Consider the following 18,724-nt stretch of genomic DNA (forward strand, 5'->3'; position numbering starts at 1 on the left):
ATCGAAAATCAGAGTAAAGCTAAAGAAGTACAACACAGCAATCATAAATTTAAATAACATCCCAGAAGGACTAAAAGATCAAATAAGGAACAGCTTTAAACCTAGCTGATAGAGAACCAGAAGAACTATGGAGTGAAGTCAGAGACATTATCAGGGAAGAATGGGAAAAGACAATACCTCTAATTAAAAAGAAAGACCTCAATGGATGACTGATGAAACTCTTAAAATAGTTAAAGAAGGAAAGCAAAAGTAAAAGGAGAGAGAAATACGGTTAAAACCCTAAATGCAAGAATACAGCAACTAGTATGTAGGGACAAAGAGAACTATTACAATAATAATTGTACAGAAATAGAAGAGGATAATCAAAAAGGTAGAACAAGAGCCCTGTTCCAAAAGATTAGAGAAATTAAAGGGAAATTTAAATGAATAATCAACAGGAGAACACACTGACTGACCGAGATGAAATAAAAGGAAGATGAAAGTAATACACTGAAGAACTCTGTAAAAGAGATGCCAGGATGACAGATTCATTCATGGAGGAACCATATGATAAAGAACCAGAAATTTAGAATGTAAGGCAGAAGCTGTTCTTAAAATACTTGGAAGAAACAAATCACCAGGAATAGATAGCATACCAATAGAGTTGCTACAAGCTACTCAGACTGAATCTGTCCAAATTTTGACAAAAATTTGTCAACAAATGTGGAAAATAAAACAATGGCCCACGGACTGGAAGCGTTCAATATACATCCCAATTCCAAAGAAAGGGGACCCCAAGGAATGCAGTAATTATGGAACTATTGCCTTAATATCCTATGCAAATAAAGTAATGCTCAAGATTCTACAACAAAGGCTCTTACCATATATGGAGTGAGAAATGCCAGATGTTCAGGCTGCATTTAGAAAGGGAAGAGTCATCAAAGATCATATTGCAAACATATGCTGGATATTGGAATGGACCAAGGAATTTCAGAAGAAAGTCACCCTGTGCTTTATAGATTAAAGCAAAGCTTTTGATTGTGTAGATCACAAAAAACTATGAAATGCTTTAAAATAAATGGGGGTGCCACAGTATCAGATTGTTCTGATGCTCAACCTATACTCTGGACAAGAACTTACTGTAAGGATAGAATATGGAGAAAATGACTGGTTCCCCATCGGAAAGAGTGTGAGGCAGGGGTGTATTTTATCACCCTATTTGTTTAATCTAGATGCAGAACATGTACAGTGAGTGGGATTGGACCAAGAAGGAGGTGTGAAAATTGGAGGGAGAAATATCAATAATTTAAGATATGCAGACGATACCACACTAACTGGCAGAAACCAGTAATGACCTGAAATGAATGCTGATAAAAGTTAAAGAGGAAAGCACATAAAAGCAGGACTACAGCTGAACGTCATGAAGACTAAAGTAATGACAACAGAAGATTTATGTAACTTCAAAGTTGATAATGAGGACATTGAATTTGTCAAGGATTATCAATACCTTGGCACAGTCATTAACCAAAATGGAGACAATAGTCAAGAAATCAGAAGAAGGCTAGAACTGGGGAGGGCAGCTATGAGAGAACTAGAAAAGGTCCTCAAATGCAAAGATGTATCACTGAACACTAAAGTCAGGATCATTCAGACCATGGTATTCCCAATCTCTATGTATGGTATGGTTGTGAGAGCTGGACCATGAAAAAAGTGGGTAAGAGAAAAATCAGCTCATTTGAAATACGGTGTTGGAGGGGAGCTTTGCACATATCATGGACTGCAAAAAAGAGAAACAATTGGGTGTTAGAACAAATTAAACGAGGCCAATTACTAGAAGCTAAAATAATGAAACTGAGGTTATCATACTTTGGACACATCATGAGAAGACGTGATTCACTAGAAAAGACAATAATGCTGGGGAAAACATCGGAGTAGAAAAAGAGGAAGACCAAACAAGAGATAGATTGATTCAATAAAGGAAGCCACAGACCTGAAGTTACAAGATCTGAACAGGGTAGTTCATGACAGATGCTCTTGGAGGTCACTGGTTCATAGGGTCGCCATTAATCATAATTGCTTTGAAGCCACATAACACACACATATCACACCCTTTCTCCAAGTAGGAGTCCCGGGCAGCAAACAAAAGCACTAAAAACACTTTAACATATCATAAAAACAGATCTTTTGTTGTTATATGCCAGCCTTTCCCAGCCTTTGGGTCCCCAGATGTTGCTGGATTACAACCCTCATTAGCCCAAGCCAGCATGGCCAATGGTCAGGAATTATGGCAACTGTAGTCCAGCTACATCTGAAGACCCAAGTCGATTATGACTTCAAGTCGATTACGACTTATGGTGATCCTATGAATCTTTATGGACATATTCATAGGGTTTTCATGGTAAGAGGTATTCAGAGGTGGTTTACCATTGCCTTCCTCTAAGCCTATGGCACCTGGTATTCCCAGGTGGTCTCCCATCCAAGTACTAACCAGGCCTGATCCTGCTTAGCTTCCGAGATCAGACGAGACTGAGCTTGTTCAGGGTAGTATGGCCATTGAAAACAGACTTTAAAATATATTAAAACAAAATAACTATTAAAAGCAGAGTAAAACAAAACATCTTTAAAACATTTTTAAAGCTTTAAAAACATCTATTTTTTAAAAAAAGTTTAAAGACATTAAAAACTCATTCCAACACAGACTCGGATAAGGTCTCTTCTTAAAAGGCTTGTTGAAAGAGAAAGGTCTTCAGTAGGCGCTGAAAAGATAACAGAGATGGCGCCTGTCTAATATTTAGGGGGAGGGAATATAACATATATATGATAGTTATATAATATCTATATGAAGCCACTGGGAGCAGTCATTAGGAGTTTGGGGGCAAGGTGTCTTCAATATGCTGATGACACTCAGCTCTACTCCAGAACATCAGAATCAGGAGAGGCTGAGCGGGCCCTGGATCAATGCCTGGACATAGTGGTGGGATGGATGAAGGAAAATAAGCTAAGGTTGAATACTGGCAAGATGGAAGCACTGTGGGTGAGTGGTTCCCATGTCCGAGAAATTGGTCAATTGCCTGCCCTGGATGGGTTTGCACTCCTCATGAAAGAGCAGGTATGCAGTCTGAGGGTGCTTCTGGGGCCCCAAGTAGTCTCAGAAGCTAGAAGTGCCTTTCATCAGCTGTACCTGGTGAGACAACTATGACCATTCCTGGACCAGGAGAGCTTGGCTCCAGTAGTTCAGGCATTGGTGACTGGATTACTGCAATGCACTCTATGTGGGGCTTTCCTTGCACTTGACCCTAAAACTGTAATTAGCACAGAATGCTGCAGCCAGATTGCTGATGGGAGTGAGCCCCTGTCAGCATATAACACTTCTACACTGGTTGCCATTTTGTTACCAGGCCAAGTTTAAGGTGGTGCTACTGGTATCGAAAGCCCTTATTAGGTTGGGACCAGTTTACTCGTGAGGCCGCCTTACCCCATATGCATCCATTTGACCACTTTGCTCTGCAGAACAGGCTCTGTCACAGGTGCCATATAATACTCATTCTGCAGTTGTAAGAAATCATTCTTTTTGTGTGGCAGCCCCTACTCTTTGGAACTCCCTGCCTATTAATATCAGGCAGGCACCTTCACTGTATTCCTTTCAGTGACTGCTTATTTATTTTTATTATTTTATTTTGTTTATTAGATTTATATCCTGCCCTTTCTCCCAGTAAGAGCCCAGGGCAGCAACTTTTTTGTTTAGTCAAGCTTAAGCTGACACACCAGACTAAGATGCATCCAAACTCAGAGGAAGGCGATGGTAAACCACCTCTGGATATCTCTTACCACGGAAACCCTATGAACTGAGTATCCAAAATGAAACATGAGATAGTGCTGGAAGATGAGACCCCCAGGTCAGAAGGCACTCAATGAGCTACTGGGGAAGAACAAAGGACAGATGCTCTTGGAGGTCACTGATTCATAGGGTCGCCATAAGTCATAGTCGACTTGGAGGCACATAACAACAATCCAGACAATAGATGTTGATCTGTTTACAACTTTTAGTAGTTTTAATTATTTTAAATATGTTTTTAACTGTTGTATTGATAATTTTAATGTTTTATAAACCACTTAGAGTTCTTTACATTGAAGCAGTACATAAATTTTGTTAAATAAATAAATGAGTTGCAGCAATAGCCTGATAATTGTCCGTACAGGACTTTGCTTACAGCCCACAAACAGCTGACACTACACCTATTACACAGCACACAGTAAATTCTTTATATACCCAGAACAGCTAGTCAGATGCATTACAACTGCCATAAATGCTAGACACATACAGCATGAACAAAACACTGTTCACAGGTTGAACCTTTGCATAGAACCCTTACGTGGATTGGAATAGGAAGGGTGGGTGAGAAAGAAGGTTGCAAAATGATAAAATGAAAACAATGTCTCATTTCAGATTCATTTTCAAGATGACACAGCTACTGCTAGTGTGCAATGTGTGCATAATTAGCATTACCTGTTGCCACTCTTTTTATAAAGTGAAATACACATTTTAAAACATCACCTGTTGTGGTAAAAAGTGTACGGCTGGTAGTGGGTAAAATCTCTGGTGAAGCTCAGGCTCTTCCAATGCCTCTGTAATGGGATTCCAGCTCGCACCATCTATGTATAAGCCAAAAACTATAACTCCAGCATCACAACGAGAAGTTTCCTGAAAGTCAACAAAAATTATAGATAATTCCATATGATAGTGTTTTTTTTGTTTTTATACCTACAGACTGGGCTGTACAAATCCTTGGAAACTTAGAAGCAGCTGTGCTGGCATATAAATATGTAGGACAGGGAATTCTGATCTGGCTGTCCTGATAGCATCCTGAGAGACCCTGACATTCAGGTAGCATAAGAAAGTGGGTCAACACTAGGGCTGCTATATTCCAGTCCCACAAATCCGGGCAGGCCAAATTGCATATTATGCAAATTAAGCATATTAATAGTTGCATTATCCAGTTATTTTGTTTTTGTACCTAGTAATTACCAACAAAAACTGAAGGAAAATTTTTTTTAATGTACATTTTCAGCATTAAATGCCTAGGCTCTAGTTTCCAACACTATAGAATATTTATTTATGTATTAAGAAGATTTATATCCTGCCCTTCCACTGTTAAAAACAGAGCTCAGGGCAGCTTACAAATGTAATAAAAACAATAAAAATGTAACTTTTCAATAAAAGTATGGGAACCCCTGGTGTAAGGCATCTGCCTGTGGTCCTAGGCTGCTCTCACCCCTCATTTAGGTGCCTGGGATGCACACATGTGGACATACCTCTACAGTTATGGAAAGCGATTCTTAATAAGGTGTTATCTGCTCTAGGTCTCCAGACACAAGGTTGCATAGGTGTTTATGGACGTGACCGTAAAATATTTTGTGAAGTTCAAGTTCTATATGACATAATTTAGTAAATGTGCTTAGGATCACACCAATGGCATTTCCAAATATGTGTTTTCACACAGACTTTGGTTTTCCATAACAGTGTTTGTCCAGGCCTTCACACTTGGGGAGGCACTACGTGCACATGCACACCCCTTCCATAAGCACATCAAGGTTGCCGGGCCTGGCAACCAAGAGATCTTTTGTATCTTTAAAAGTTGTGCAGGGGGAAGGGAGAATTCCACCTTGTGGTTTTTCCCATTACAGGGTTGCAAGAACACCTGCACTTGGCTGGCTTTCTCTTCTAAAGATGCAGGATCAGTCGCAGGCCCTGAGCCTGGCACGGGATATTAATTAGCCACACACTTTGGATGACAGCAGCCAAAACTCATTGTCAGTGTATAAAATTCTATTAGGTAGTTTTCAATCTTCACATTTGTGCAGTTGGGTTTTATGCACGTTTACTTGGAGGTAAGTCCAACTGACTTCAGTGGGTTTAGTCACAAACATGTGAATAGGCTTGCTGCCTAATTCAGGAGTACCCAACATCAAGCCAGTAGAGGCTTATTTCCTAGTGAATGTGTTGAGAATTGCAAGCCAACAGTCAGAGCCCATTCAAGTTTACTCAGAAATAAGCCCCACTTCGTTCAATAGGACCTACTCCCTAGTAAGGAAGCAACCTTATTCACAGCTAAACCTCATTTAGCAATTTACCCTTCACAGAGCTTCAATTCTTTGGGGAGAAAATGTGCTTTATGTGTAGGCAGCATTACTTACGAGTCAATGTGCACAGCCACACACTGCACACACATTCTGAGGACTGAAACCAGCCCCATCCTATGCATGTTCACTCAGAAGTAAACGTTAGTTCAGTAGGCATACTCCCAAGTAACTATGTAGAATTACATTATAGTTTACAGGTTTACTATTCAGTAAGGTCTACTAGGCTCAATTTGGGTTACTCTCAAGCAAGCGAGCACAGGATTGGTGCCTGCCTGTCAGAATGAACACATTTATTTACTGGGGAGGGCAGACATTTCCTATTGAACTCGCTCTGATTTACTTCCAAGCAAACAAGATTAGGATCGGTTGTAAAACCTGGAAGCAGATGTGCCAAAGCAATTCTCAAGAGGAGAAAGAGCAATTACCTAGCAGCAGGAAGGAGAAGACCCACTGAAACACAGTGGCGGTCTACGTTCTCACCAGGGAGATGTTGAGTGGGGCAAACTCGACCTTCATATCGTGCCTGTGCCATGCACGGCCAAAGTGGCTTTATGCAAGAAGGCACCGAAAGGGTAAATGCAAACGCGGGGTGGATCTGAGACAGGCTACTCTTGCAGAAGGACAAGTCCAAGCCAAGGAGCTTCCTCTGCTACTTTTGCCCGTCACCTTCTGGCCCTGACCTCCCGCATAACGATGTGCTCTACGCTCCTCCACTGTGCTCATCATGTGCTCCTTTCGGGACCTGCTGCTGCTGCTGTTTTCCCCAAGTCAGGAGTCCTGAAAGCTCATCCCACCCTTGAAGCCCAGGATAGGGATTAAGCACCGCCCACCTTGTCCTCCCCGCGCACCTCTCCTAGGCAGTCTCTTGGGCTCAGCACTCACCTGGAAAATCTGGGGCACCTAATGGGCGAAGCGGGCGCCCGGTAGCAGGGCTATAATGCGGGTAAAACCCAGCTAACCGGGCAATATGGCAACCCTAGTCAACACTATGTTGGCAAAATAAAAGCACTATCAACCCAACAGAAAAGCCATTGTGATATATTAAATAGTTATACTTTGGTGAAGCAATCAGTTACAGGGATACAGCTGGAGCAGTATGACAGCTACAAAGTAAGCTTCAATTGCTCCATCCGACATTCAGTGGTAACTTTTAAATCAGGTGGGGAACCATTTTGGCTCTATGTGCCAGATCCTTATCAGGATCTGCCTTGCAGGCCAAATTTGACAGATGGGTAGGGCATAACATCACATGATTGGCAGGCAGGTAGGAGTGCCCACCTGGCAAAATTCCTTGTGCTTCCTTAAGTCTGTGATCAGACTTAAGGGGTTGAGGGGGGCACTGGTAAAAGCCATTTTCAAATCTCTCCGCGCTTGCCTTTTAATTCAGTGTGGACTTGAAGGCGGAGAAACTTGGAAAAGCATCTTCCAAGTCTCTTCCCTCCCTAGGCCAATAGAATTTGAACTCTGGTAAGATGTCTTTTGATGCTTGACTTTTTTGTGTGTGCGAGCAACATTCTTGAGCCCTGCTGGAGTCTTCCTATGCATGAGAAAGGCAGGAAATCATCTGGACGTTGTGGGGGAAGTGGTTCCTTCTCCTTTGGAAACACAGCAAACGTATTTCAGAGAGAGATTTGCATTCTCAAAGTGGAAAGGAATGCCCAACCTGCCCCCATTTGCCCTACAACTCTCCCCAGATTATTTTCTTCCCCACAAGGTTTCAGAAATGGTTCCATATACACTTAAATAGTTAGATTTATATACAGTTCATTCATTCATTCATTAGATTTATTACGGTCAATTGACCAGCCAGATTTATATACAGTAGCACCTTCCCAATATGGTCAAACCACTTTACATAATTTGTTCAGTAACATCTACAACAAAAAATATTTTACATAAGGCCACCCACTGAGTTCATGGTTGAATATGAGCAGGATCTCTTTTCAATCATCCAAGAGCAGAGGACATGGAATTATGGGCTCAAGTTATAGGAAGCCAGATTTCAGCAGAACATCAGGAAAACTTCCTCACTGTTAGAGCAGTACGACAAAGGAACCCATTGCCTAGGGAGGTGGTGGGCTCTGCAATACTGGAGGCATTCAAGAGGCAGCTGGAAAGCCATCTGTTTGGTATGCTTTAACATTGAGCAGGGGGTTGGACTTGATGGCCTTACAGGGCCGTCCAACCAGTGGCATACCTATTGTATTTGACACCCGGGGCGGATCATTTTTAAACACCCTCCTCCTCTTAATAGCCCCTCCCACCAAGACCCTCTGCAATTTTGAAGTGGTCCTTGGGAAAGGTTTGGGAACCCCTGCGCTAGATTCCCCCCCCCCCATGAACTACAAACAGACATGTTTAAAAGTGGAAACATTTGACTCCTCTCTACTGGCATTCCCACAGTAACAACCTCAATGCGATTCCTGCCGCCGACCTCAAAACTGTCTTGGAATTTATTTAACAAGCTCCCATCCCACTTAAACCATATGCGGGGGGGTACTTTATTTGCTTATATGATGGCATCACTGTGCCTAGTGCTTTACAGGGTACAAGAAGAGAGGTCCCTGCCCCCGGGAGCTTCCAATCTAAAACTTCCACAGGGGCTGGGGAAGCAGAAGGCGCCCCGCGGAGGGTTACTTACAGCAGGGCAAGGGAACTTAGGGGGGGGAGATTGGCAAACCATGAAGAGCGAAAGCACTCTGCACTCGCTCAGCCTCAGAGGTGCCTCTTTCAAATGGGAGGGCACTCACTAGTGTTGCTGATGAGAAGAAGCCGCTGGAGCTGGCCAGCCCCGCCGTGGAGCGCCTGGCCGGCCTGGAGCATACGCTGCAGCCCCTTGTCCGAGGCCAGGTTGGCTGGCAGGCAGGCCCTACACATGCAGTGCTGGGCAGGCGGCATGCAGCTCGCCCTCCAGCTCGTCCAGGGCACCGGCCGAGCAAGCCACCAGCAGCAGGGCCAAGCCGGGCACCAGCCACGGGGCCAGCAGGCATGCCAGGCTCCGGCCCAAGCCCCACGAGGCGCCTGTCATGATGCACACAGCTTGGCTCAGGCCACCGCCACCCGGCTCGGCCTCCATAGCTGCACGTCCAGCTTCATAATGAACACTCCATCTTAGGGTTGCCAGGTCAGAAGCATGCGTTTTTAGGGGCAGGCCCGAGTGATGTCATGGGGGCGGGCCTGAGTAATGTCACATGGCAGGCCCGAGTGATGTCATTAAGCATGATACATTAAGCATCAATCACAGTTGCTTGGAGCATACAATTTAAAAAATATCTGATTGGAAATTAAGCTAGATATCTTAGCTAAAAGATGAAGCCTGGGTAGGGAACATTTAATCTAGCCTACTTGCTTTTGGCAAGAAGGGTTTAAGCGCCTTCAGGCCAGGCCAGTCACCGGAAGGCCACTGTAGGAAGAAAGGAGCCTAGTGTTTTGGAGATGTTAGATGGGAGCATTCGGGAATAAAGATGGATGCCCCTGAAGGCTGCAATTCTAAACTCACGCACTAAGGGACTAAGCCCCATACAACTCAACAGGACTTACTTCTGAGCAGTTTGGATTGTGCTGTTGGTAAAGCTTGTCTACGGATCTTTTGCAAAGAGATCCATATCCAAGCAGGGTTGGCAACCCCCTGCCTGGAATGTCCTGCCCTTATCTTTTAATGTGGCTGCTCCAAACTTCTTTACAAATTTGACCCTTCACTTCAGAAAGAGGTCTGAGAAATGAGTGAGAGTAAGAAGATTCTTACCCTTTCTGTCTACCCTGTGGGCTGCTATAAACTCCCTTTGACAGCCAACCCAATTCCAGTGAGTAATAATTGACAGAGAGAAAACAGGCAGCAGTTTGGGAACAACAACTGCAGCCACACTTTCAAATATGTGAATTCTCTTTTACCACTATTGGGCAAGAAACAAACTGCCATGCAACCGACAAGGTGCATCATCAGTGGGTTTTAGGGGGTTGAGCTGAGCACATGCAACCACTGCTGTTGCTTCTATGGATGTAAGGGAGTGAGGTTAAAGGTAAATGAAATGCAAACAGAAAATGAAAAACAAAAGCCAGTGATGCTTTCCTAAATGCAATACCATACCAACCACAACAAGATTCCTATGAGTAAGGCAGACAACTTAGCATCCCACAACCAGTCACGATTCATAACCGAAAACCAAAACTAAAAAAATCCTGGCGTGGCAGCCAGTCAGTTAATGCAGAATGCTGGGGCATGATTGCTGACATGAATGAGATCCTATCAGCACATAATACCTCTGCTCTGAAATCTGCATTGGTTGCTGATTTGCTACCAGGCCAAGTCCAAGCTGTGCTTTCCATGTTATGGGTGCCACATAGTACTTGGTCTGCTCTTGTAAGAAATCAGTCCTGTAAAGTGGCAGCATTTTGGATACTCTGTTCATAGGGTTTTCATGGTAAGAGGTATTCAGAGGTGGTTTACCATTGCCTTCCTCTGACTTTGGACACATATCATACTTTGGACACATAATGAGAAGACATGATTCATTAGAAAAGACAATACAGAAAAACAGAAGAGAGTAGAAAAAGAGGAAGACCAAAAAAGAGATGGATTGATTCCATCAAGGAAGCCACAGACCTGAACTTACAAGATCTGAACAAGGTGGTTCATGACAGATGCTATTGGAGGTCACTGACATAGGGTCGCCATAAGTCAAAATTGACTTGAAGGCACATAACAACAATGAAGTGGCAACACCTATGCTTTGGAACTCCTTGCCTATTGACGTTAGGCAAATGCTCCTTTTCAGCACCTGCTAAAATCATTTTTCTTTAGGCAAGCCTATCCACGCATGTAAAAGCTATTGTGTTTTTAAATCTGTTTTTAACTCATTGTTGGTTTTATTAATTTGAATGTTTTTCAATACATGTCTTTGTTTTTGCCAATAATTTATTGTTTTAATTCTTTCTGTAAACTGCTTTGAGATTTTTTACAATAAAGCAGTATATAACTGTTATAAATAAAATACATAAACAATGTCACAGCTTTTAAAAATGTTTTTAAATAAGTTTTAATATATTTTAAAGTCTGTTTTTATGATTTTTAAAGTGTTTTAGTGCTTTTGTTTGCCGCCCTGGCAAAATAAATAAACTTCATTCACCCAACCCAAAATTTAGAATCATGCCACTTTAAGCTGTTTTGCAACTGTTTATACTTGTTTTATGGTTATTTTATTTCTTATTGTGAGCTGCCTTGGTTTCCAATCACCAACCCTACCTCACAAGATTGTTGGAAAGACTCCATACACACACACACTTGTAAAAATACACCCCATGTAATAGTTTATTGTCAAACCAGTTGGTCATTGCAGAACATTTTTTTAAAAGATCAGTATTAGTTTTCTACATAATAAAAAATGTGATACCTAGATAAACTCTGCCTAATTGCTTTAAAAATTGGATTGGAGAGAGAGGGAAAGATTAACAACACAAACACAATTCTTTGTTATGTTTACTCAGAAGTCCCATTAATTTACAGCACAATCCTAACCATGTCTACTCAAAAGTAAGTCCTAATGAATTCAATGGGGTTTACTCCAGGTACATGGGATTAGCATTAAAAGCAAGTATTGGATTAAATACTTTCATATTGCCAAGGTTTTCAAAGTACTGCCCTCTCCAACAGCCCAGGGTCAGCCTGGGGCACACAAGAGAAAAAAACTTTAAGCCATATTCTTACTTATTACTGAAACTGAAGATCTGAAAACCACCATTTTCTGACGTTGCAATGAAGCCCAAGCACTGCCTGGGTCAACAAATCACAACCCTGGCTTCCCTTATTGGCTACAATTCTGAAAGGGCAGGGTTAGAGGGAAAGTTATTTTTTTGAACTACAACTCCCATCAGCCCAATCCAGTGTCCATGCTGGCTGGGGCTGATGGGAGTTGTAGTTTTAAAAAAGTAAATTTTCCAAGCTCTGCTAAGAGCTGCTACACAGATCCGTTAATAAACAGATTAAACAGTCGCGGGGGCGGCTGATGTTTTGGTATATATCTCGGGAACCAAACCACCTAGAAACTTAATTTTTTTTTTAATTGAAGCAGAGAGTCCGGAGATTAAGGTACGTTAGCCGGAGACCCAGAGGGGACCCCCCAAAACCAGAAACTCCCACTGAAAATCAGACACCTGGTAACCCTACTCCATCTTGCACCCCCTTATTGCACCCCCTTACTGACTACACCTGGGGCAGGGGGGGCGCCCCCCTTGGGACACCACTGCTTCCAACTCTACTATTCTATGACTGACTTGGATTAATCTTCCAATTTAAAACTGAAGCTTGTTAACCATTATGCTACACCTCTCATTTTCTTACCTGAAATGCTTTATTTAATATGGTTTCTTTTCTCTTGAAACCTCTAAGACCCTGGTCTTCATCCTGAATGAATGGAAGAACTTTGTGGACAAACATGAGAGAATCCACTGGTATTTTGTTCTGTCGAGCATAGTTCTGAAGAACAGCAGTAAGAAATCCTGGAGGAATGAAATACACCCATTAGTGTGTGAGCATGTGTTGGAACAATAGTTGTGAGACTAGAAAAAGCTCCATGGTTCTAGCTCCCCCATTTTCAGGTTTACTAACCATCACTTTTAAGAATGTAAATAGACTTGGTCTCTAATTATGTGGAGAGCAGTTTAATCTCTATAATGAAGAAATGGGCTGAGACCCCCAAATTTGGCATAACTAACAATGAAGTTAGTATTCCAATTATTAAAATAGTGAAGTATAAATCTCATATCAACTACTTCTTGGAGCCTGTGGAAGCTGCTGATGCCATGGATTACAACATTGAAAGCTCCCATTAGGCAGATGATAACATAAGAAAATCCCTGTCCGATTGGACTTTGGCCCATCTAGTCTGGCATCTGTTCTACCAGATGCCTATGAGAAACCCCAGGCAGGACCTGAGTGCATCGATAGTCTTCCCACTTGTAATCCCCAGCAACTGGTATTCAGAGGCATACTGATTCCAACAGTGATAGCAAAATATAGCCATCATGGCTAGCAGCTATTGATATTCTGTACATCCATTAATTTAATTTTTTTAAGACATCCATGTTGGCAGCCATTATTACATCTTGTGGGAGCAAGTTCCATAGATGGGGGGGGAGGGATACTTCACCTTTTCTCTCCCAGCTTTCTTGTGCAATTCTCCCCTCTTCTACTGCTTTTTCATCTATGGAGCACAAAAACTGCGTGTGTTGTCCTGTAGTTAGGCCCTGAGGCAAAAGTATTTCTAATCTAGCTTCTTCTGATCCTTTTAACTGTGCTCCAATAGCGAGCTGCACACTGCTCTTGACAGTTTATAAAATGCAGCTCATTCCACATCACACCTTGGTATTGGAACTCCCTTCACTGTTGTATACTTGCTCATTTCTTTGGATTGAGGCTAGGGTAATCTCTTTTGGTATCTTCTATATAAGAAGTGAGGAACCAGTGGCTCCTCAGATTGGCCTTGCTGGCTCAGGCTGATGGGAGTTAGCAAGGGCATTGCTTAGGTGCTTGAAAGACTCAGAGCATAGATCTGTGGCATACATTTTGCATATGCTAATTCATATGTATAGTTGCAAATTTAGGCCAACTTTGAGACCTGGATGGGTGTGGGTGGGGGGAACATTGGCTCTTGTTTTCAGGGCTTATTCTGCCAAGAGGATTGTCTGGGAACACTGTGAATGGGTTGGGCCCTTCACTTCACCTGCAATCTATTGAATTTGGTGGGTTTTTTTTGCTTCTGTACATATTAAAAATAAAATAATTCTTGCCCAACATCTAACATGACATCATCTCTCTCACTCAGGTCACATCCACACCATACATTTAAAGCACATTTAATACATTTGAAGCACGTGGCTTCCCTCAAAGAATCTTGAGGACTGTAATTTGCTAAGGGTGTAGAATTGTAGCTCTATGAGGGGTTAACTACAGTTCCCAGGATTCTTTGGGGGAAGCCATGTGCTTTACATGTGTGGTATGGATGTGACCTCTCAGTCACACACCTCCTTCCCCATCCCTTCCATCTACTGCATGCATTTTCAAGCCCCCTGTCAATATGATCTTCACATGATATCCAGCAATGACAGACCAGTACCATCTGTGCCACAAGTGGAAGGCAAATTAAGGTGGCAGGTGGCTGGGGTCTCACTGTCACTGCACTTTGTTGTGTATCCAGCCACCTGTAAGGAATTTTTTTTATTTAAAAAAAAGTTTTGAAAAAGCAGGGAGTCAAGAACTTGTAAAAGCTAGAATGTAACATGGCTCTCGTGCAAAGAATTGTGGGGTTTCATCTTGTTCAGAAAGAGGCCTTTGTGTTGAGTGGAAAAATTGGGCTGTTTTCGCTGTCTCATTCCTTTACAGCTGCAGCTAATTAGAGAATCTTTGAAGGCACCTGCTTATCTTCTGGGAGCCTAGTACCAAGGTCAGCTTGGCCTGAGAAAGGAGAGGCGTACGTGCCTGTTAGGCGCGAAAGCATGAAGAAGAGTTACCTCATAAGAAAGCTCCCTGATTGGCTAATTAATATGGTCTGCTACTTTCCATACGTATAGGGGTGAAATCTTTAGCCTTTGTTCCCCTGCGTTCCGTCTTGCTTGAGTGGTTACCTGTGTGGGACCCACAGCCTTCACTACCCATACTATGCCTCTCTGGAAAGAGGTGAGACTCTGCAACAACTACCTCTTCAGTAAGTATAGAATAGGTTAGTTAGTTTTGTTATTTTGTTTTGGAAAGAACTCTCTATGTGTATTTTACCTAGCCCTGTTTGGGTATGGGTTTTAAGGGATTGTTTGGTGCCATTAAATTGTGTACTTATATTTTTATTCAATAAAACTACTTCTTATTTACCTATGTGTGTTCATTGCTGGAGGAGAATTTTGGCTCTGAATCTGGTACCTTGGTCACTGACCACTGACTACCATGTTTTGGGTCTGCTTGGGGCTCTGGGACGAGGACTGTCTGTTTGGCTCTTGCCTTGTAGAATCTCTGGCAGGGTTGTTCCTGTGCTCTGGGTTTCCCCTGACTCAGTGGTTAATCAGGTTAAGGGGTGGTGGTAGTCTACCTAGCTTGTAGGGCTGTTGCTGGGTTGTGCAACCTTGGCAAGGGGAGATATTTTGCCAGGATCAATTGCCCTGGGTGGGGAATTGGGTCCTGGGACTGCACTGAGAGCCAGGCTGGTGTTAGGCATAGCTCTAGGGCATGACACAGGGAGGGTCAGGAGTTCTGAAACCAGGCACAAAAGACGCAGGACTCAGCCCTTGCTATGCCATCCACTAGCAATGCTCTTGGGAACTAGAATCCAAAAACATTTGGTGGGCCACAAATTCCTCACTACACATTGCTGAAGCCAGCACACTTCTATGCTTCCTGTATATTAAACAATGACAACCCTTATATGAACTCTCTAGACAAGCTTGTTTTCCCTTTACTATTTGTAGAAGAGTAAATACAAAAGTAACAGCAACAGCCAGAAGCCATTTTCAGCATGATAAAGAACAGATTAAGAAAAATGAAAATAAATGGATCATGGATAATTATGGAATTACGTACCTTGTGGAAAAAAGAAACCTGGAAGCCAAAAGCAACTGGGGTGTCCCTGAAAGTTGCCACCGATGAAGTCAGGATCCTCCTCACTAGACTGAGTTCTGTTTAGCTTCTGAAGTGTCGATAAATAGCGAAACCTTTAAGAATATTATGTTTCTAAGTAGGCAGTTTCACTCTCAAATAAATGGATATTTTATTTATCATTTTAATTGGCCAATTATTCAATAAACTGCATTGGCCAAAAGCATAACCATTACAAAAGTACAAATATAGTTCAAATTCATTCAAATAAATTCAGTACATGAAAAATATAATCCAGTATATATTTTGGCACTGGCCAGAAAAACATCAAAGGATAAAAAAAGAGAATTTCTTTTAGTAAATTCCTGTACTTGGAGATGCAGACTATCCCTCCCAGACTATCCCTCCCAGACTATCCCAGGGCTGGTTCTAAAGGGCGGTCAGGTGGGGCACTGGCCTGATGGCCCCTGGAGCTACAGGGGGCCCCTCAGCCACCCCTCTGCTCCCCTTCTGTGATCCGTGGCCCCCCACGCCCCCCACCTACCTGTCTGCTGTCTTTTACCATTGCCCTTAATGAAGATGGCGGCCGCGGTTTCCCTAAGGTACTGAAGCCCCTGCTGCCATCTTAGTTGATGGCAGAGATGCGCACATGTAGCACGCACGCGTGCCATCAACAAAGATGGCGGCAGAGGCATCATCCCCTTAGGGAAACTGCGGCTGCCATCTTCATTAAGGGCAATGATAAAAGACAGCAGACAGGTAGGTTGGGGGCTGCGTGTGCATGTGCACACACACACCCCGGGGCCCAGGGCAAGCTGATGCCCACGGGCCTCGGCATTCCTGGAGCCGGCCCTGACCCCTCCTATCTAGACAGGAGGCAGGGCTAGCTTGGTAATTGACTCTTTCACCAACAAGCAGCTCCAAGACCAGACTGAAAAGATCAGAAATCCCTAACAGAAGGGGGGATGCCAACGTGGCTAAACCATGAACTTCCAAAAGCATGAAAAAAGGAAATGAGAACATACAGAATAGTAGAGTGGGAGAATTTCAGGCGGTCAGAAGGATGAGCAGATTGCTAAAGGAAAAGTCTGGAAAGGTGCAGAAGTTGCAAAGTGCCATGCCAAAGAATTAAGCTGCTCCTGAAGCCACAATAGCCTCACTGGTTCCATCTCCCCCTGCCCATCCTGGAGAAGGTGTGGCTGGAGTGGTATGTGAAAAAAATTAGCTCCACATGACAGATGCATTGGGTCACTAACTCTTGTCCCTATCTAGAATGTATTGGGATGAGATGGGAAGAGAGAACTCTAAGGGAGAGAGAAATCTGTAAAAGCAAACAAATTATAAACTCCAAGGAACTCAGTTAAGATCCTGCTTCCTTGTTAGAGTCAGTAGAATCCGTCTGGAAAGTCACAAGCCCCTCATAAGTTGAGAAGTCAATTAGAAAGATGTTCATATTGAGGACTGAGAATGCCCTCCAGCTCTAAAGGTGATCACTTCAAATATCATTTGTACTAAAGCAAACTCATTCTCCAAATGCCCATCCTTATTATGTAGCCAAAACAACACTATTCATCCACAAGAGGGTAGTATCTGTAGACCAGAGTGGGCATGGAATGCTGGCTATTTGGGGAAAAAACAAAATCCAGGAGGGAGGGGGAATGGAGTGGAATGGCTAGGAACTTGAATGGCATCACTCCAAACAGCAACATTTTGCTGCAAGTCATATAAATTAGGATGGGGGAAGAATTCAATTTGGTTCATATTTAAAGCCAAATTCATCAAATTTTGCACTGTCCAAAATTGAGAACCAAAATACAGCCATCCTTCAAAATCTGGCACTTATCTGAATTTTGCAATGTAGTTCCCCAACCAACGTTCACAAAAATGAATATATATGGGGAGTGTGCATAAAATGAATATATGAGTGAAAATATCATACTAAAATGTTTTATATTAGGAGAATTTGCTTGCAAAATATGTACACTAATCAAAACTATACAAAATGTGTTTATTAGGAGAAATTCACACTAAAATGCTAAAGAATTTTCATGAGGAATTTTAAAATAAAAATTCTCAAATTGCTGCAGAAATGTGAAGAACTGTATTTCAGAGTGGAAATGGGAAACTGAGAGAACCAAAATTGACAGATCATCACACACATGCACACACACACAATTTATATCTATATATCTATATGCCAGATTCAAAAGAGACATGTCATGTTCATAATCTTCAATTGGATTTCTATAGTAGGTATCAGAAATATTGCAATTGCAAATTACTGTGTTAACCTCAGCATTGTAATTCTCTATTGGTTTCTTAACATTTATATGCTTCACTAGAATTTTCGCTGTTATATTTTGCATTTTACCTTGATTCCATAAAGGCAAGAACCTGTTTAGCCCACATGGAAAAGAAATTCACTCTTATAATGAGGTCATCAATCCAGGATCCGAGAGGTTTAAGCGATTTAAAGGAAAGTTGCTGTCATGTAATGGCAGACAAAGCAGAATTTCATGTTTTAAAATATTACAAAAATAAATTTATCCATTCCTCCCACCCAGCTGTGTAGTCTCTGAGCAGATAGCATGCAAGTGACACATTCATCTGGATGATAAAAAGGAGGGAAGTACTGCAGTACAGATAAGCATTACACATTGGACAGCTTTCAGTCAACTGTGTTGCTCAGAGCCTCTTCATACATAAAAGCTCTGGGTGCAAGACCTTATGTTATGTTCCTCATTTACCTACCTGCCACAGTTCAGGAACTTTGGCTTTCAAAACTGAATTATAAAGCTCTTCTAGTCCCGTGGTGAAGATAATCTCGCCTTTGATGCCTAACTGAAGTGCATGTAATGACTGCATTATTATGGACAATAAATTATTATACTGGTCAATCTCTTGATGCAAGACAGTTAGCAATGTTGAACTGGTAAAAGAACCAGGACCTATAGTTAAAAAAAAAAAGTCCACTTGTTATCATCCTACTGATAAGCAGAGCAAGTTTGTCATCAAGCTGCAGATTTT

At 42.3% G+C, this 18,724-nt stretch overlaps 1 protein-coding gene and 1 pseudogene across 1 annotated transcript in view; both read right to left on the minus strand.

Moving 5' to 3' along the window:
• The window catches only part of DNAH14 (dynein axonemal heavy chain 14), a 472,613-nt gene that overhangs the window by 1,966 nt on the left and 451,923 nt on the right, over positions 1-18,724 (minus strand). The window contains exons 84-88 of the mRNA XM_061626120.1: positions 18,449-18,645; positions 18,069-18,181; positions 15,683-15,813; positions 12,458-12,615; positions 4,535-4,681 (exon numbers count right to left, since the gene is read on the minus strand). Of these exons, the coding sequence (XP_061482104.1) occupies positions 4,535-4,681; positions 12,458-12,615; positions 15,683-15,813; positions 18,069-18,181; positions 18,449-18,645 (746 nt within the window). The remainder of the gene's footprint in view (positions 1-4,534; positions 4,682-12,457; positions 12,616-15,682; positions 15,814-18,068; positions 18,182-18,448; positions 18,646-18,724) is intronic.
• On the minus strand, positions 2,419-2,537 carry LOC133384620 (5S ribosomal RNA; annotated as a pseudogene).

The sequence above is a fragment of the Rhineura floridana genome, chromosome 4, assembly GCF_030035675.1.
Source record: "Rhineura floridana isolate rRhiFlo1 chromosome 4, rRhiFlo1.hap2, whole genome shotgun sequence".
In the NCBI taxonomy this organism is placed as follows: domain Eukaryota; kingdom Metazoa; phylum Chordata; class Lepidosauria; order Squamata; family Rhineuridae; genus Rhineura; species Rhineura floridana.